Source organism: Amblyomma americanum, chromosome 2 (genome assembly GCF_052857255.1).
Source record: "Amblyomma americanum isolate KBUSLIRL-KWMA chromosome 2, ASM5285725v1, whole genome shotgun sequence".
Lineage (NCBI taxonomy): Eukaryota > Metazoa > Arthropoda > Arachnida > Ixodida > Ixodidae > Amblyomma > Amblyomma americanum.
In genome coordinates this window covers 146,979,786-147,000,724 of record NC_135498.1, presented here as the reverse complement: position 1 = coordinate 147,000,724, position 20,939 = coordinate 146,979,786, and the positions used below count along the sequence as shown (strand labels likewise).

Here is a 20,939-nt window from a genome sequence, read left to right as displayed (position 1 = left end):
AGTGCACATTAAAGACCACCAGGTGGTATAAATTTCCGGAGCTCTTCACTACGGTGTCTGTCATAGCCTGAGTCACTTTGGGACGGTAAACGAAACCAAACCAAACCAAATTACGCCCGGCTAAGAAAACGTCAGCAGGCGCACCTGCCAGAACCTGCGAGAGGTGTCGCCACGTGTGCTTCAGTTTTAAGCTGTTTTGTTCTTGCTTGTAAAAAAATGGATTTTGAGGAACGTAAATGGCGAAGTAACGGTCGCACGCCTCGGCGTGCAACTGAACCGCGCCGTAAAGAAGGGAGTGTGAGAAGAAAGAGGTGCCGTAGTGGAGAGCTCCGCAACAGTTTCGACCACCTGGGGACCTTTATCGTGTACTAACATTGCACAGAACATAGGCGCATTTTGCGTTTCGCCTACGTAGAAACGCGGACGCCGTGGCCGGATTCGAACCCAATAACTCCGGTTCAGCAGCTCAGCCTTCCAAGCACTGAACCACCGCAGCGGGTGTTTCTGGCTTGCCGGAGCTCTGTTTTTGAGAAATGTGCATATTTGTTATGAGGTTACAGTAGCTTTTTAGTGCAGTTTGACTTGGTGTTCCCGTTTAGTGTGCGTTTAAAAGGACACCAAACGCTTCTCGGAGGCTGAACGTGACCGGGAGATGAGAGGCCGCGAATACGTGTCGATCTGAAATTAAGGGGCACGTGCTTGGAGATTGTCGCGAATTGGTAACGCGTCACTGACTTTCCGAAGGGGAACGCTATCGCGTGCAGGTTCGAACAAGAAACAAAGAGATCAAAAAAAACAAAACGAAGCCATACTTATAAGTTAAAGGAAAAGAGCCATAAAGAAAGCAAAACACCAAGAAAAACAAGCGCTCAACACGCCAAAACACTACAGAATAAAGGAAAGTGTTCACCAGGTACTGAGCGTCCCAGGTGAAGTGGGGATGTCTTGCAGACAGGGTGGACGCGGGTGGTTTTAGTGCGACGGGTCGCTGGTGTTATGTCGAAGAAAGCGGCGGAGGGAACCCAAATGGTGGTAGGAGCGGAGAGGAGCACAGGGAGACTGCCGTCAGCAGCCCGAAGAACTTGACATCAGCAGAAAGAACAAGCGTGTCCAGGTCCCGTCTACGGTGGCACGAAACGCCGGAGGCTTCAAGCAGGCTTTCCAAGAATGTGTTACGGCAGCACGGACCCTCAGTTCATCGGCTCCCCCTCCACGCTTGCAAGGAACGCAGTAGGTTTGCGTCGGTGATCCAAGAGAGGTCACGGCAGTACGAACCCAGCCTCCGACGGGTGCCACCTCCACGCTTGAATAGAACGCAGGAGGCTTGCGTCGCTGATCCAAGGGAGGTCCACGGCAGCACGGACACAATGTCCGGCGGCTGCCACCTCCACGCTCGAAGGACCTGATTTCCGCTGCGCTGTCTTCCTTCACAGCTCGGTTTTCTGACACGTCAGCTCTCGCCACGCTCTTTGTCGACATCGCCTCGCACACACCCTTCGCACGCGCACACGCGCAACGATAGGCTGGCATGCGCAGCGCTCCGTTGTCCGACGCACCACCTTCGACGCATCCCCTTCACAAATACTCCGAGGAACTTTTGTGCACCTCACATATGCCACCCCCCCCCCCCCCTTCGAAAAGGTTTTTCACATAGAAAAAGCTGCCTTTGGTGCACACAACACTTAAGTCCATGTAAGAAGTAGACAAACGCCGTTGATGCACGAACACTTATGTTCACGTGATAAACGGACAAGTTAGACGCCGCCGTAGTCACAGAAGGCACTGTACACAGCGACACATGGAGGCACATGGAGACGCGCGCAGAGGGAACATGGGGTCAAGAATTATAAATCTGGCAAAAGGGAAACTAAAACTATGCAAAACATCATACACAAACATTAAACACATCTGTACCAAAAAGGTGGAGATGTACGCACTGAAAAACACATAACCGGAGAACGAAAGAAGAAAAACAACCACCAAACAATACCCCATGCGCTTGCACAGGTCACCATTGCAAACACACCGGACAGTAGCTCTGTACATTGGGCATAACCCTCCAGTAATTTACAAACGACTCATGCAATCGGCGACTACGTATTTGATCCTGTCATCTTGTTCGATTACGACCAAAGAAGACGATTGCACGGTCTCGGGACGCATGCTCTTCGTACCGTTTAATCATATTGATGTTGAAGAGCTTATTAGTGTGGCCCAAGTCGATCCAATAATCCACATCGTTCTTTTTGCCAACACCCACAAATGGACCTTTCCACTGCATCAAGAGTTTATTGTGGCTACTCGACAAAATAATGAGGGCACGATCTCCAACCCTTAAATGCCGCTTCTTGCTGTTCCTGTCATAGTATTTCTTGTGAGAATGTTGTTCACGCACCAAATTTTGATGTGCCGCTCTCACAGTTTGCTCGAGCTGTTCCCTTAGATCCAGAACGTAACCATAGGTCGTCTTCATGTCTTCTCCCAGCTCTTTCCTTGTCCAAAGCTCTCTGAGGACTGCGAGCGGTCCTCGCACATGTCGTCCAAATATCAGCTCAAACGGAGAAAACCCCAGACTCGCCTGCGGTACCTCTCTGTATGCGAACAGAAACTGAGGGATATAATCATCCTAAGTTTTGGGCTGCTCCTGACTGAAATTCCGCAGCATCTGCTTGAGTGTGCCCTTAAATTTCTCCACCATTCCATTGCACATTGGATGGTAAGGGGTCGTACTGAGATATTTCACTGCCAAGAGATCATTGAGCTCTCTCATCATATTGGAAGTGAAAGAGGAGCCCTGATCACAAAGGATTTCTCTCAGAGAACCTATTCGTGAAACCATCTCCACCAAATCCTCTGCCACGGTCGCTGAATCTATCTTTGGCAGAGCCACAGCGTCGGGATACCGCATGGCAAAATCGACGAGAGTGAGAATATATCGATTCCCTTTCATCGATGTGGGCGCCCGCAGACCGACAATATCGACAGCGACACGATCAAATGGAGTGTCGATAAGAGGCATGCGCGTTACGACGAAGAAAGCGGCGGAAGGGAGCCAAGTTGGAAGCGCAAATGCTGGCAAACGTTCCTTCATATACTCATGCGAGTACCGCATAAAGACTTGCAACTTGAGCATAACAGAGCGTTCTCTCTTTTAGGCTTCTCCCGCAGCCACGAAGAAACAACACACTCTGTACTTCACATTAATACCAACCGATGAGTGCACCCACTAAGAGATTCACTTGGGTCACCTGACTTCCCGTTGCCCACAGTAAGTGCTCTACCCGGACGTGCCATTATGGCCGCTGCACACAGTTCCCAGAAATTGTGTAATTTTGGCCCCTGTGAAGCAGGAAAACGTTATCATACTACCAAGCACATGACAAGAGAAGTTCTCCGTTATGGCATGCCACGACGATGATGACGAGAGCGTTTACATTCGGGACAATCGCCTCATAATGATCGTCCGGCAGTAAAAATTACTCCTTGTACGCCGGCTTTTTTGGATAAACAACCACATGCACAAAAAGACTTGAATTGAGTGTTTACGCCTCCTGTAGCAACCGCAAGTATTTCTGAGCTTCAGAACACTATAGCGCAACCGAAGACGAGGACAAAAAAAAGAAGAAAATTAAAAGAACAGAAGGGAAACACCACGAGCGCTGGTGGGGTTCCTTCTTTTTTTCTTCTTTTATTGTCCTCGTCTTTGGTTGCGCTACAGTGTTTCAAAGCTATGTACTACCAACAAGCCCACAAAAACCACCCTACAGTGTTGTATGTTGTCTGTTCGAACAAAATACATGAACCAAACTGCTAACGTGGTCGGCCACCTAAAATATTTGCCAAACTTTATGGCACACTAAGAACGAATTGAAGTTCATCTACATTGATTGATTGGCACTTCCTAATTACCAAAAGGCTGCCCTCACACAAAACGAGCTGTTATAAAAGCTATGAAACAGCGGAACACGAAAGATACATATGGTTACGATAGGCCGTTTCAATAAGTAGACTCGAGTGACATCGCGGTAAACACTGTGTCACACAAAAGAGAAAACAAAGGCAATAAGGCGTGAATATTAGTGGAAATTTGCATCATTACAGCTAGTAGACTTTGTCGCATAACAAAGACCAAAACGGAAACCGAAATGTGGACATGAAACGAAACAAGCTCATGAAAATCACAGTCGACACTGGGGCAGTGAGTGAATCGGGCTGCGGCCGACTGGTCTTTATCTTTGCCTAATCTTCGCTACTGTTTAAGAGTCACACGGAAGCGTCACAGAGGTGCCGCGTGTGAAGTTCCGGCGCTCACCACTTCTCCGGTGAGGGGGTTGACGAACCAGTCGGCCTGGTTTCGGAAGCACATGGCGCCTGCAGCGTAGCCACGCCGCATCTTCGGTGTCCACCAGTCGTCCAGGTTGCCCTTGTAGTTGTAGAAAGCGCCTGCGCACAACAGGGCATGGGTTGTGATTTCCTCCAGTGCGCGGCACTACCTTCGTATCTCATCAGCAACTTATCAACCGGGTTGTCGGATATCAAGTGCACAATGTTTCTTAGGGTTATAACTAAATGTGCTGGCAGTTTATTGTTGGTTTTTGCTTGGCCCTGATAGCTGTCATCATCATTAGCCAGACTGTCCAGTACAGGACAAACGCATCTGCCGTTGACCCTTCTCAAGCCACGTCCATCCTTCCCCAGCCCATTTGCTAACCTGATCTCTTCACCTAATCATATGCAACAGCCAGCCGCAATTTCATTCTTTTGAAATCACTTGCAACAGCCATCTGCTCTCCGCAGTACACATCCCGCCCAAGGCTACTGCTTTCCTTTAGTTTACCATGGTAATCTCATAAACTAGAATTCGTTCTGTAATGAGAGACGCAGGGATCGCGTAGAGATAAGGCATCAGTCTCGCGCACCGCAGGACCGCGGCTCGAATGCCGCTCAATTCCCCACCAGACAAAAAAATAACAAACGGTATAGCATGGATAACCACGGTATATCGTGCGGTAGTACTAGTTACTGTGTGCACTTATGGTCCTTACGAGCTAGAGGAATTTGGCCTAAAGGCCTTTACCATAAACACATTTGGCTTGAACGCCTACTACCTTAAGGCCGCCTTTACACGGAAGGCATTTACCATGAAGTCCTTCACTCTAAAAGCCTTTACCATGAAGGTCTTCAGTCAGGTGAAGGCCTGACAGGTGTACAAACCTGGCAGGTTGCCCCCTAACCGATGGCAAGGTGGGCCGCCTTCCATTAAGCAGGCTTCAGGGACGTAAGTACTATCGCGTGAAATTAGGCGCCAACAAAAGAATTTAGAAGTGGCTTACAAATATGGAGGATTTCTTAAAACGAAGGTAGAAGACTAGAGTAGCCGATTTTCGTATCGAAGGCCTAACGACCACTCTTTGGGAGTGTCCATAGGCCACGTTTGTATTTCCTATGCAGCAGCTAATATTTTTGTTTCTTTGTCCTCCCGTTTGAGTTGATTTGTTGAGTTTTATTTGTCGCTTATTGTACTTATGTACGTACGTACGTATGCTCGAAATCGGAAAACGCGCTTAGTAGTGCTATCGCACTATAAAAAAATTCGAGTGCCGATAAAACTGACTAAAGGCCTGCGGCGCGGCCTGATCCCGGTGACAAGAAATACCAATGCCCCTCCTCACCACAACAGTACTTGGCCACCTTGGTGTAGTACTGGCCACGAGCTGCTATATGACTAAATCAATTTTTGAGGACTCTGTCGGTTGCCTTATTATGTTTTCATGTATATATGGTTGGTTTGGTTTATGGAATTTAATGTCTCAAAGCCGCTCAGGCTATGAGGGACACAGTAGTGGAGGGTTCCGGATGATTTCGGCCACCTAGGGTTTTTTAATCAGCACTGGCATCGCAAAGTACAAGAGCCTCTAGCATTTCGCCGCCATTCAAATGCGACCCCCATGGCCGGGATCAAAACCCATCTATCAGGTCAGACGCTCAGCAATATCATACTGCGCCACCGCGGCGGCTTCACGTATATATGTATGTATGTATGTATGTATGTATGTATGTATGTATGTATGTATGTATGTATGTATGTATGTATGTATGTATGTATGTATGTATGTATGTATGTATGTATGTATGTATGTATGTATGTATGTATGTATGTATGTATGCATGTATGTATGTATGTATGTATGTATGTATGTATGTATGTATGTATGTATGTATGTAGGAATGCATGCATGCATGTATATATGTATTTATTTGTGCATGTATGTATGTATGTATGTATGTATGTATGTATGTATGTATGTATGTATGTATGTATGTATGTATGTATGTATGTATGTATGTATGTATGTATGTATGTATGTATGTATGTATGTATGTATGTATGTATGTATGTTACTACGCGTACAACATTTGTTAAAATTTTACAGCCCAGAAGGTTTCTTCTGGGCCACGCTGAATAGCTAGTTATTTATCATCAACGTTCTCAATCTCTGGAAGGTGAGAAAAACGCGTCTTCCCCTCGAAAAGTTTGAAATTACATGGCTGCTACTATAGACGTGTGTGTGTGTGCGTGTGTGTGTGAGAGTGAGTGAGTGAGTGAGAGAGTGTGTGTGTGAGTGAGTGAGTGAGTGAGTGAGTGAGTGAGTGAGTGAGTGAGTGAGTGAGTGAGTGAGTGAGTGAGTGAGTGAGTGAGTGAGCGAGCGAGCGAGCGAGCGAGGTTTCCAGTCGTCCATCCACCTGTCTGGAGCGATACACCGGCGCGCTCTTCTGAATTTATGGCACTCGCACCTGGCCCAGTATAACTTTTAAAGACATAGTTAAACGCGGTCTACGACAATAAGCACGCGCTATAAGAACTTGTTTCGAGCCGTACGCCACTCGTAAATGACGCAAGTGCACTCCTCAGTGCGCCGTTCGAGCGCTCTAGACAGGTCTGAGGACAACTGCATGTATGTATGCAAATAAAAGTCAAGCACCGCCAAAAACTTTTACAGTGTTTCACCAATGGGACTTCGCTACTCTTCTAGAAAATCCGAGCTGCTCATCTACCACGCCCCAAGACCAAGGCGCCCGTCCAACGACTGGCGTAAAAGCCACACTCCGTGCATAGAGTTCCACGACATGGACGGAAATCGCATACTATGGTTGACAAAATACGAATTCTAGGAGTAATCATCCAAAGTAACGACTCCAACTGGGCGATGCTGGACAGCATCACGATCAAGATTGCGAACGCGATCCGAATGTTTCGGCGCATCATGAATAGACACAGGGAACTGAGCGAGGACAACGCCATTAGAATGGTCCACGATTTTGTACTCTGTCACATCACATACGTGGCTGCAATGCTTAACTGGAAAAAAGAACATCGGAAAAGGCTCGATGTACACATACGCCGAGCTTTCAAGACAGCGTTGGGGCTCCCCGATAATGCCTCCACTGATCTACTCTTACAGCTAGGAGTCCACAATACCCTTGACGAAATCATCGAGGCTCAGCACACGGCACAGATCTCACGCCTATCAAGCACCAAAGCGGGCCGAGAGATTCTCGTCAAGCTCGGCCTGAACACCATAACAGAAAGGGACAACGTCCTGCAGCTACCTGAAGTCATGCGAGAAGCAATTAAAGTGCTCCCCTTCCCTAGAAACGTACACCCGGTCCACAATCAAGGACGAAGACTTGCCCGCGCCAAAGCCCTCGCTGCGGACGCAGCAAGGTTTCCCGACGAGACAGCTTTCGTGGATGCAGCCTCCATACCGGGAAAGCATGCCTACTCGGTAGCAGTAATCGACGGGCACGGGCGAACGCGCAACTCACTCGCGCTTTACACCAAGAAGCCAGAGGTAGCTGAACAAGCAGCGATAGCACTAGCTCTCAAAGACTCGAGCTTCACAACTGTCTACAGCAACTCTAGAGCAGCCACACGAGCTTTCGCCAAGGGCGGAATAGACAAGACGACGCTACGAATCTTAGGCGGAAGTAACATCACCGATCACTCCATCGTATGGTTCCCCGCGCACATGGGTAGCTTACGGGGGTGGTCTGCGGAATCTCAACGAGATCGCACACGAGGCGGCGCGAGGACTCATCGACTGCATCCCTCCGGTTTCCTCCGCTACCCCACATATCGAGTATAGGGATCAGTTATTCACGTACAACGAGCTCACTAAGCGCTTTTATTTAGGCAGACGAGAGTGTCCCCTCCCGGTTAAGAAATTAACCCGCAGCCAGTCGGTCACGTTACGCTTGCTCCAAACGAATTCATACCATAACCCCTGGTTCATGAAGCACATCGACCAAGACTACGACGGACATGTGTGTGAACAGTGCAGTGAACGTGTAGACTTGAACCATATGCTGTGTGGTTGTGCATCGAGTGACGCCTACAGCAAGAACAAGGAACATTGGGACAAAGTGCTAAAGAGTGCTTCCGTTCACGACCAGCTTCGGGCTGTCCAGGAGGCCCGCGCGGCGGCGGAGAGCTTCGGGCTCTCTGTGCCGACGTGGGAGACGCCCTCTACACCTGGCGCCTAGCCGAGCGTCCTTCAGGACCCCTGCTATGGAATATAAAGTTTTACCACCACCATCAACTACTTTACAGGGATGTAGCCGCAGTAAAGCTACCCCTACTTGCTATGGTGGAGTATAATTTCTTATGGACACCGCAGAAAAACCATCTTCGTGTGAAAACTAGATTCGGAGTTCAGTGTTTCCTAAGGCTTACTGAATTTTCAAGATCTCTCTGTCTCAGTGTTAGCACTCTGTGCTGAGCACAAATTCACTGGCCCGCATTTCACTGGCAGCGAAATAAAGCAAAATATCTGTGTCCCGTTCATATATAGGGGCACAAAAATATACGTCAGCAGTTAAATCTTATTAGGTGCGCCTCACTACGGCGCTACTAAGGGCTGAAGTAAACATTTGTGATGGTGAAACCAAATGCTTTGGAGCTCCAGACTGTAATGTTCTCTTTGAGTACACCCGAAAATGTAACAGTTATGCCGTCACCAAGCAGTGAGTCCTTTACAGCAGTGACCTGCAATAATATAATGGAGAAGAACTGCTCGAACGGAACCAAGCAACAGGTAGGTGGCGCCCTTCTCCTTACCGTAGGACGACAAGCCAAGCGTCATGTAATGGCCTAGCATTGTCCCCAGGGCACCAAAGTTGACGGATCTGCAACCGAATACAGATTACTTCAGGAATGTTCTCTAACGGTTGTAACCTCTCTTCCCACAAGTTTTTTTTTTAATATCGTTAGTAGTACGACACGCAGGAGCGGTGTCATGCATAACCGTTTAAGAAGAGAAACCACTATAATATAGGTTGGCAGCTTAAGTTATATCACCAAGCTAGAGTATAAATTTTCTCAGCCCAAAACTTTTATTAAACTCAAGAAGTAAAGACGTGGAATACCATCAAGTTATAAAAGCGATACCTTATCTCGAATGTGATGGAAAACCTATATCTGCCGAGGGAAAAAAGGATTCTTTTGGCAGAAGTGAACGCAAAAAGATCCTCACAAGCCACCTATCTCATGCGATGCCGTTATTGCAAAGAATGCGAGGATCCTTGACAAAGGGTGTCATAAATTTCAAAGAGAATACAACGTCTAATTCTCAACGAACGCAGTTCTAAATGTGTGTCGCAAGGATTTACAAGAACAAAACAGCTGATCACGCCTTCGTCGATTGAAAAGCAAACATATTAAACAAGATCGAATCCCAACGCCTTCCAAAATTTTGGTTGCCTTTTGTCCGGCGTTTACCACCTTTAGCTTCAATGCGGTATTTTTTCCTTAACATTCTTATTTTAGATCTGATTTCGTTTTTCAATGTCATGCCGCAGGATATTGCTTTTGTGCCTATACAAGTTTACACATATATAGCAATCCGGACCTAATACAAGCAAGGAGATGAAGCACATTATATATGCTAGAGACACCGGCCTATTTTGTTCCTCTTGTGTTGTTAAAGACTTACACAAACTGTGAACACAGTAATGACTAGCTTGATGAAATTGTCCTCTCTGAATTTCGTAGCATTTATTAACGAAAAACAACACAAATCATAGGAAGTAACCAAATGTCCCTTACTTTTCCTGCTTGCGCTCCGCTTGTAAAGTTTAGAAGAAATGTTAAAAAATACTCACGGGCTTGCCGTCAGTCTGAAGAAGGGGTCGTGAAGATAGGCTTCAGGCAGCACTGCACAGGCGTTGAAAGCTCTCGATTATTGGGGCTATTCTATAATTGCCTAAGAAAACCTTCTTGGCAGCACTTACTAATGAAATTGCCGAGGTACTGGTATTTCGGGTCCGCTTGGTCCTGCATCTCGACCCACCTGCACAGTGGCGTAATGTCCAACCTTCAGCTAGAGAGAGCCCTAAGAAGATGGCTCCCGAAAGAGTATTACCGTTTACTAACAAAGTGCTTTAGTCGCATCATCATTTACTAAAAGACGCTCACTGAAGCTCGACGAAATAGTTTCCACTGGAATGCCTATGAAGAGGAAAGACTACGCATACTTTCTATGTTTCTGAAGAATTGGTTTCGCCAGAAGTATTTTCAAACACAAATCAGCTGTTCTTCCCGCTAATCCAATTCACCATGGCTTCGTTCGCACACCCTAGCTGAACATTGTTTCAAAACGTTTTTTCTTCAACACAGCCGTTTATAAAACGAAAAGGAAATCAGTTTTCTTGCGACTTCGAAGAGGCAGGGCTAACGAAAAGTGCTGCTCAAGAGTTTGTCGGAATGACAACTATGACCAGATATAGCAAAAATATTTATGTTGGCATAAAAAAAATTCCACGACTTCTAAAAGGGGAGGCGTGATAATTAACTCCTGTTTCAGAAGGATGCCTTCCTAACTTAACCAAATTACTTCTAGCTTTTCCATCTTAGCATCGAGGCGCGGCCGTCATATCGCTTGCAGGCGCAACACATACAACGAAATAAAATCCACTGGACATTCCCCTACTGATCCGGAGTTCCCGGGTTCGAACACGACCGCAGTGGCCGCGTTTCGATGGAGGAAAAACGCTCAGGCGCCCTTGTGCTGTGCGATGTCAGTGCACGTTAAAGATCCCCAGGTGGTCGACATTATTCCGAAGCCCTCCACTACGGCACCTCTTTCTTCCTCTCTTCTTTAACTCTCTCCTTTGTCCCTTCCCTTACGGCGCGGTTCAGGTGTCCAACGATATATGAGACAGATACTGCGCCATTTCCTTTCCCCAAAAACCAATTATTATTATTATTATTGTTATTATTATTATTATTATTCCCCAAAACAGCTTGCAGCGTTAGCTGGTGCGGTAAAAGATTCTGGTGTCAGTAGCTAAGTTTTGTAACTCTGGATAAGGGTGTGGCATTGAGGGAGGTGAGGTGTGTGGTTATGGTAGGGGAGTAGGTTACACACGCACTTCGCATGGTCTCGCATGATCGCTCATCCACCCGTACAACAGTAACGTCCGCCATGACAGGCGCAGCGAGGGCATTGTGAGGGTACGGTGTGGAGTTGCGTCGTTGGCACTGGCTGAGTAGTTGGGTGCAGCGTACAGTCATGGGGTGCGGCGTCGGGCGATAGGGGTCTGAAGGTGCAGCAGACCTGTGTGGGAGGACAACGACTACGCCACGATTTCGGCAAAATTTTTCCATACAGCCGTGGCTGCAAAATGCAAAGCTTTCCGTCCAAGACATGTTCAATGCCTTAAACCTACCTAAACTCCGCACATGTCGCGAACTTGTATTCGCATCTAGCCACCCCAACAATGTTGGCCGCCTCACCCAAAGTCATTTCTGTAGCCGATGAACTTGAGCTTGCGTAAGTCATTAGCCACGCTTGCTTTGATTACGTGGAGGGCGGATACAAAAAACTCTTCTTTCCTCAGGTCAGGTATCTGCAATGTTTATAAGAAGTCCATACTGTGACCACAATTCGCACTGCGTTAACTCGAGTCAAGTGCGCAGCAAACGTACCACAGAGTAGTACTCGTTCAACTCCGTGTCGCTCCTGATCCAGAGTGGGTAGCCGGTGTTAACTTTCATTTCTCGCAGCTGCAATATTTGGAACAAAAGCATGCTTAGACGTCGCACATGGTCCATGGTCTAATTACGGACAACGAAGCTATGCTCCTTTTTATGAACCGACCTCTAATAGGTAGCATGAAAAAAAGCGCCTAATTAATCAGCGCTGAACGACTCCCAGTCTACATTATTCCGCTGCCTACAATGTGAAAGACAATTTATTTCTTCGCTGTTTCAGTAGCCTCTTAGATAGCCCTGACCATATTCATCTCCCATGCAAACAGCGTCAAGGCATGCTGCAGCGCAAACACAGCAGGAATGCTAAGCAGACACAAATACTCCACAATATTGTTTTTATTCTGTTTTATTGTTGTATTCAGCCACATCATAGGAAGCCACAAAAAATCGAAAACACTTAGCCCGAGAGAAAGCGTTGCTCAGCCGCAAAAGACGATGCCGAAGACAAGTCCTCTTGTGGAAACGTTGGCGAGCTCCCTAAGGCTTCCCAATTTCTTGTTCACCTTGTGTTCGCAAGAAACTCACCTACCTGTCATCTCTCTATCACGGACATCATACTCCATGTCGAAAGCACCTTTGTTTCCACAACCTATCTTTTTTTCAAGAAATGAGTCTAAAATAGTCACCTTGAAAATAGCGGATTTCTTGTTCTCGTAGGTCATCCACTCCACCAGGTCCAGAAGAATGGCGAAGGCATCTTTTACTTCGTCCGCGATCTCTTGCACCTACGTTTACAAAAAAAAAAATAGAAGGCGGCGCGCATGCCTACGATGAGTTTTTTTTTTTTTTGCACAATGAAAGATACTTTTTTTAAGCCGGCAGAGGCTTGCATGTCTTGAATCAAATTTAAACGGACCTTTACACATAAGGCGAAGCTTTAGGTCTCGCATTTGCCTCCAGCCCTTACAACAAGGTGATTTTTTTTTTCGTGCGCCTAATGGACAGTGCCATAGGCAAGAACTTCCATGTTAGTTTAATTTTAAAGCGGAGTTCGACAAAATACTGGCTGTATATACAGTCGCGCCTCTTTAATATGGACACTTTGGTTTCTAACTAAAAGTGTCCATAAAGCGAGTCGTCCGTAATGACGAATCATAAAGGAAACCAAAAAAATATGAAAAAAAGCTTTATATATACGGACGCTTCTCTGCGTAGCGGCGGGCACTCAAGTGGAAATCGAGCAATTTTGAAAGTCCCAGTTACATTATTTGTGTCGCCATTATCTCTAAAATCATGTGGTGCAAATTTTAGCACATTTTCTAGTGGTTCATGAGACGCGTGACGGCGCCTCTAGGAGTGAAGAAATATCTCCTAACACTGTTCACATCCCAAGCACTCTGTACTCACTCGGCTGGCCGCTGCTGAAAGTGGTTCTAAACGTGGCACATAGAAGGATTTTTTTTAGCAGCCGTTCATGCAATGCGGCAAATGGTAAGGCACGGTGCTACTGTAATTCATGAAACCGTTCAAATGCAAAAAGCACTTTATTGGGGCATTCGCACTTTCGCACTGCCTTTTGCTCGTGTTCTGCACGCAAAATACCAAGAGCGGAAAATCTGGCACAGTCGCTCGGAATTTAGTTCTCATCGTTGTTCTCATCATCATTTTGTTCTCATCATAGCCGAGGCTGAAGAGGCGGCCGTCGCTCTAGCGGCAGCGGAGGGCTATCGGATTGGGCGGTCACTGACACTTCTTACTGACTCACAAGCAGCCTGCCGCAACTAACTTTGCGGCAGAGTCGGTCACTGAGCGCTCCGCATACTGCGCTCTGTAGACTGCAGGACACAACAGACAGATGCAGAACCGACCAAACCTAAGATCAGCTGGTTACCGGGGCACACGCGGGTGGCAGGAAATCAAGAGGCGGAGAGGATAGCTCGAGGATATACTAACTACCGAGCATCAAACGTCAACGACCTTGAGGAATCCCTGCCAGTGCCTCAGGAATACTCGGCCATACTAAACAACTACAAAGGCAGCAGGATGCGGTACCCACCACCGCACAAATCCTTAAGCAAAGAAGAGGCTGTCACATGGGGACAACTACAAACGGGGTCATATACAAACCTAAACAAAGTGAAATCCACCCCGCACTTTACAAAATCAAGTGTCCGTGGTGCCATGAAAAACCTAAACTATGTCACATAACATGGGCATGTTAAAAAGTCTACATCGTTCCAATTATAGCAAAACAAAGTGCGGAGCAGTGGGATGGTATGCTCTCCAGCGACTGCCGCGATGACCAGATCGGTCTAATAAGGCGAGCTCGGCTGGCGGCAGCATCCAGCGGAGCCCTGGAATAGGGGTCTCCGACCATTGCGAAGATGGACTCATGTGAACCGCATAAATGCACTTGCGCTAGAGCTAAATAAAGTTCTTCTATCCTATCTCATCGTTGTCCATATTAACGAGACAAAAATAGAAGGGCTCCAAAGGGCTCCATACATTTTCAACGTGTCCATTGTCCAGACAGGTGGTTTCCACATTGACGAAGCGTAAATACACTGAAACATTTTGGTGCCCAGTAAAATTGTCCAAAATACGAGTCGTCGATAATAACGGGATCGTTTTAACGGTGCAAGAATATACAGGCTGATTTTGTTTACCCTTTACAGATTTTTGTTTTAAAAAATTGGCGGTGGTTTAGCTCTGGTTAAACCTGGAGTGACGCGATAGCTACAGCTGGCCGAGTGGAACTTGGTCACGTGACCAACCACGTGATCAGCCACGGCTCCGCGCCGCCGGCAGCTGCTCCGCCCCACGTGGCAGCATGGCGGCGCAGTCACAGGGTGGCGGCGCCGGCACCGCCACCGCGCTGCCACGTTAAATGCTTGAAATGCTATCGTAATGTAGCTACCGCTACAAAATAAATACTGCGGTTTCTCATCACACGACTGTAGCAGCTTTGGATGTAAACCGATTTTAAGCAAATCCAAGTTTCTCGCATAAGCACTGATTTCGTGGGCCCAGGATGTCGCCCCCACCTGGGGCCACACAGAAACCACCTGCCCTAATTTCCGACACCAGTGGCGAATAAAGTTGTCTCTCCTCTCTCTCTTTCTCTCTCTCTTTCTCTCTCTCTCGCTCTCTCTCTAGAACAAGAGATTATCCAAGGTTCTTTTTTATTTCCGGAGCTGCGATTTCTGGACGGACACGTGTAGGCTGTTTTTTTTTTGTTTGTGTGGGTGGTGATTCCTGCGGTCTTTTCTGCGAGTTTCATAAGCCTTGAATACCCTTTGACTGGGGTTGCTTTTTCATTTTTGACACTGCTTTGCATCGAACGGTTTTAACTGTCGACACTGGTTCTTTGTTTTCGCCTTTTTTCTTTGTCTCTTTTGACGCAGCCTGGCTAAGAGACATACAATTCTGCGTTGATAAACACTGATTATTTGCTGTCTATTCCAGGTTATATCCGGTTTCGTATCACTTCTTGCTTTTTGCTGTGTAAACCTGTGGCGGGTGCTCTCAGTAAGCAATGACTGCACAAAGAAATATAGGCTTATCGCTTGATCGTGTGATAGATTCTGTGCACTGGCGATCGTTGCACCTATGAACCTCCTGCATGTTTGTAAACAAACGAGGTGGCGCTGCAGTCGCTAGCGAGCTCGTGGTAGGCAAAAGGTCGGGGAGTGGCGTCGCGGATAGGTGTTGAGCGCGGGTTTTCAAGGCCTGTAGGCGCGTTTCCAGTTTCTGCGAATCACAGCAATGGTCGATGCTTCCAACTTAGTAATTTGTCGAAGTACACGAGCTCGCGTTGTCCACGTGCGGCCTATAAAGAGAAATAGTTTGCCACTGTGTATTGTATATATGGTTAGTAGTAAACATGTAGAAAGCGTTCCTGCCGTTTATTTATGCGCTAGGCATTGAATAAAACAAGTTTTGACACTCTGCACTAGCCGGAATGATTTTACTTCAGGACACTAGTGAGGGGAAGTGCTGGCGTTGTTTCGCCGGAGCAGACATGCGCTCATCGTCTGCTGACATACGTACGTGTCGCGCTGCGCGAAAAGGGGGGACAGAGTCGTGTCCCCGATCTCCTGTCTCGCTTAGCGCTGTTTTTAGCCGCATGACCACGCACCAGCCAGGCCGACTTGTCCTCTTGTTAAGCTGGTCGATTTGGTGAAAATTTTTGATTTCTAGAATTATTTCCTTTCCTAGCCCTGAAGTCTAGTTTCGTGACGAAAAATTATAGCAAAATATTGAGTACAAATTTATAAATTACGCTTTTTAGAAGTGTGGTCGTCAAAAATTGTGAGGTAATTTCTTTGATTTCAGTGCCGCATTTCTTTGACCAAAGCGAAAGCGAAGATGCCATAAACGAGGGAATAAACTTTAAGGCTCGTTTTCTGACCTCTCACATTTTCTGCGACTGGATCACTCACCTTCGTAATTCGCATGAAAATCATATGATTCCATTTGTCGCAATCTATTCCTGAGACGTTGAGGAGCGTAATAAATCTCTCGATTTTTTTCCCTACACGTGCAGTATTGTGTTAGTTATTTTTTGTAAGAAACGTTTTCATGTAACTATGCATGCATAAGTACTGATCATATAGAAAAACAACTAATCGCGTCATCATACAGAACAGGGCTTTATGCACATGCTGGCATAAAAAAAAAACTGCACACTATCTACTCAATTAGAGACCTAGCTTGGGGGGACTTGACGACGGTGTTAATTATAATTACCCAGAACTGCGCCAGGTATAGCTATAAATAAAAGGAATGACTGAAACTAGCGTAGCAATTTCATATTTACACCAAGTTTAGTTACAACGAAAACACTTTTCATGCCGCGTCCCCTCTCAATCTCGCCACGTGTCTGTTAGTAGCACGCCTGCGGCTGCTTCTTTCCAAACAAGCTTCGCGATCATGTATTACCTCATGAAACATGACACATGCATGATGCAATGAAAAAGCATATGGCGTTCAGCACACTTAAGGTACGCTATTCTAAGCACACCAACGCGACCGCGCAAGATTGACACAACTTACCAGACTTCTTTCTACTCGAATGAAATAATTACGTCGTCATATCAAGAAACAGTTTCAAGTAACTATTAAATGTCACAAAACGCGCCATTTAAACATGGTGTGCTATTAACAAAAAAACGCATTCCTTGGGGGCGAGTGAACCTGTCGGCGCCCCGTGCATTCCGGCTCAAGGTGATAAGTACGTGTGCAGCTACATGTCTTTTTTTTCCTTGAGCAATTATCAGCCTACTATCCTGAAGTTCAGGTGAATGAACGCAGTAACTTGCATGCATTAAGTGCATTGAGTGGCAGTGCCTATCGACTCCCAGACTTCGCGCTTTACTACCGTGGCCCAATGCCTGTTAGCCAGTTTCCAAATGCGGCATTTATGCGCGAGAAACCTATCGAGGCTAATTTAATATTTTTTATGCTACTACGCGGATGCAGCAGTGACGCATCTGGTCAATATATGCTGCTTCTGCAGTGCACAGGCTTGAAGCAGCCGCCGGTAACTGCGGCAGCTGCGGTAGGCACGGGCAAGCGGAACCTGTTTTGCCTACCATGCGAAAGTCGCTGCTAACATCAGCGCCACCGCATCTTCGTGACGTCGCGGGGTGAAGGAGGTCCATAAACTGTATTCCTTGAAAGCTAAATGAATCAGTTGGTAGTCAGCGCCTGTCTTGCAAGTATTCTTTCTTATCGCCGACGCCAGTCTTGAGCTGTTTCTGACCGTTCAAGAAAAAGCAGTTTTTATTAGAAGGAATTAGCTAGGCACGACATATTGCAAGAAGCATCTATAGATGGCGCCAGCTTCGGCCCTTACGAACACCGCGGAAAGCGCAACACGTCAGGCAGCCATGCGCACCTTCGTGCACGACTGAACTGTTCGTCGCAATCAAATCCACACGAACGCTTCGCCCCCGTAGACTTTTTTTGAAAAGAGGTAATTTATTACCGATAACCGATTACATAAAAACAATAACTTAAATACCCGAAACGTTACCGTGTAAAAGAGTAGTCTTTTTTCATTTTTTTACAAATTTAAACAATGTATTTAAATACAAGTAATCGATTGCAAGTGGTCCGTTACATACAACTCTGTATAGAAGTAGGTAAATTGATTTCGGCGACGATACCAAGCCATTTTATTATTTAATTTATATTCAGTTATTATTCGTTTAACTTATTCATAAAAGCCAACTTAACAAACTTTCAATCGCGTATATTTGACCTGCGTTAGTTAGACTCACATTGAAAGAGAAGAAAACTTAATAACAGGACTCACAGCCATCGATTCCGCAATATAACCTTCCCCGTAAAATCAGAAGTGAAGACTTTATAGGTAATTTATGTTATTGTGTTATATTATTAAATATTATTGATCCAGATGAGATACATAACTTCGAGTTTGACTCCTTTTATAATCTTGCATGTCGCACAACTGACATTGACACTTTATGGAATCCTTTAAAAACATTGTATTGCATTGCATTCTGAAATTCGTGCCTTGTAGAAGCAAAAAAGCTCTCAAATTAAAATCTTGCACTTAAACAAGGAAAAACCTCACCTTAGCAATACAGTACATGAAAGGTCGACTAAAGGCCGCTAAATCACACTATCTTACTCATACGCTAAACAATTTTATAAGGACGTCCCCAACAAAATTTTGTAGCTACTTAAATCCTAAGAAAAATACTGATAATACACTCTCGGAAGAAGAAAGGCTTGAGTTTGCCACATCATTGAATGATTATTTTTCTTCAGTTTTCACTAACGACATCGTTACTCTTCCTCCCTTCAGATATTCGGGAACGAAACACATTGAACCACTGTTACTGAGTGCGGGGTTTTAAATCTATTATGAAATCCCTATACAAAAAAGGGCCCAGGACCAGATATGATTCAAAATCTTTTTCTTGAAAGATATGCCGAATGTATGGCTAAGTATCTATGCATAATCTTTAACAAATCATTAATAATGTGTACACTCCCACAGGAATGGAAAAAAGCAAAAATCATCCCTATTCACAAGTCAGGAAGCAAAACTGATGTTACTAACTACAGGCCCATTTCCATCACCTGCTCAGTGCCTAAAATACTTGAGCATATTATTCTTAAGCACATAACAATTTTTCTCGAAGATTAACGTATATTATCACCATTTCAGCATGGTTTCCGCCAAGGGCTTTCCACGGTAACTCAATTAATAGAACTAATACATAATTTATCGCAAAGCATAGATAGCCGAAAACAAACCGACCTAGTACTACTTGATTTTTCGAAGGCATTTGATCGGGTTACGCAGAACAAACTAATTAATAAGCTTGAGACGACACTAGGTCAAGGGCCTATAGTTAGCTGGATTAGAAATTATTTATCAGATCGAAACCAGTTAGTAGAAATTAACCAACAAACTTCCCACATAGTCCAAGTTGTATCCGGTGTTCCCCAGGGCAGTGTCTTGGCCCCCATCCTCTTTTTAATCTTGATTAATGATTAGCCGCTAATACTAATGTCAACATACGAGTTTTTGCAGATGATTGCATCATTTATAAGGAAATCAGCACAGTTGATGGCCATCAAACCCTTAACAATGAGCTGAAACCTATAACAAAATGGTGCACGGACTGGCAGATGACCCTTAACGCTACTGAATCAGCTTGTATGACAATAACGAGGAAGAAACATAAATCAAATTTTCCATACACCATAAATAACATACCACTCACTACAGTCACGAAACATAAATATCTCGGTCTACTAATAACTGATGACCTCCGGTGGAACGCCCACGTGGTCACGATTACATCAACAGCTCTAAAACGACTCTTTTTTATTAGACGACGTCTGCGACTAGCCCCTGCCCAAACTAAATTATTAGCGTACAACACTTTGGTTAGATCTGTCTTAGAATATGGTAACGTCGTTTGGTTCCTCATACTAATCAAAATATTGCCAAACTCGAAGCAGTTCAAAGAAAAGCTGTCAGATTTATATTTAACAAATACCAAACCACTGACTCACCAACAGAAATAATGAAACGTGAGGAGATAGAAACACTCCAAAGAAGTAGTAAACTCGCGCGACAAAAGATGATGTATCAACTAATTCACCAGCAAATAAAACTTGACGTTACTAAATATATTTTCTTTTCTAAAGCAAGATCGACGCGTCACAAACATTCTGATACACTTAACGAGTACCCTTTCCATACTAACTGCTTCAAATACACATTTTTTTCGTTTGCCACTCGTTTATGGAACAGTCTAAACCCTTCAATAACTAGCAGCTCATCGTTAGGAAAGTTCAGCGCTGCTATCGAGAGCTCGGTACTAAACTAGCAAATATTTTTGTATGTGTGTTTTCTGTGTTGCTAATATTGCTTCCTATTCTGTGTGCCTTTTTAATGTTAACTTTGTTCAGGTATACACAGACTACCAGTATTGTTTTCGGAACTATTGCGATGCAACTTCTGTCATCACCACTATTGTGAGATTAATTTGCCTTGTTTCGATATGGTTATGATACAGTTCGTTGTATTGTTATTCTGCGTTGTTGTATTTTTGGTTGTATTTCCACAGTTAATTCCAGTGCCTTTGCTTTACCCTTACTATTAGTTGTCTATTTTACGATCTTCACCAAAATGATGTATTTTTCAACTCTTATTACCCTATTTTGCCCTCCTGCAACAATCCCAAATTGGATTAGCAGTATGTATAAATAAATAATTAAATAAATAAATAACGTCCGCCTGGCAGTAAAATCCTGCTGAACAGACCGCACCAACATATCTTTTATAGTTTTCAAAATAAAAATCTTTAATGGTTAAAGAAAATAAGCCTGTACATATGATATGCGTACTGTCACACAGCTGTTTCTAAGAACAACCATATCATCCTGACTTTTTTGCACT

General features: G+C 45.2%; 1 protein-coding gene across 1 annotated transcript in view; it reads right to left on the bottom strand.

Moving 5' to 3' along the window:
• Positions 1–20,939, bottom strand: part of LOC144120132 (neprilysin-1-like) — a 120,759-nt gene that overhangs the window by 12,557 nt on the left and 87,263 nt on the right. Inside the window, exons 24-30 of the mRNA XM_077652571.1 lie at positions 12,679–12,777; positions 11,987–12,064; positions 11,795–11,907; positions 10,291–10,349; positions 10,162–10,213; positions 9,119–9,186; positions 4,313–4,443 (exon numbers count right to left, since the gene is read on the bottom strand). Coding sequence (XP_077508697.1) covers positions 4,313–4,443; positions 9,119–9,186; positions 10,162–10,213; positions 10,291–10,349; positions 11,795–11,907; positions 11,987–12,064; positions 12,679–12,777 — 600 coding nt within the window. The remainder of the gene's footprint in view (positions 1–4,312; positions 4,444–9,118; positions 9,187–10,161; positions 10,214–10,290; positions 10,350–11,794; positions 11,908–11,986; positions 12,065–12,678; positions 12,778–20,939) is intronic.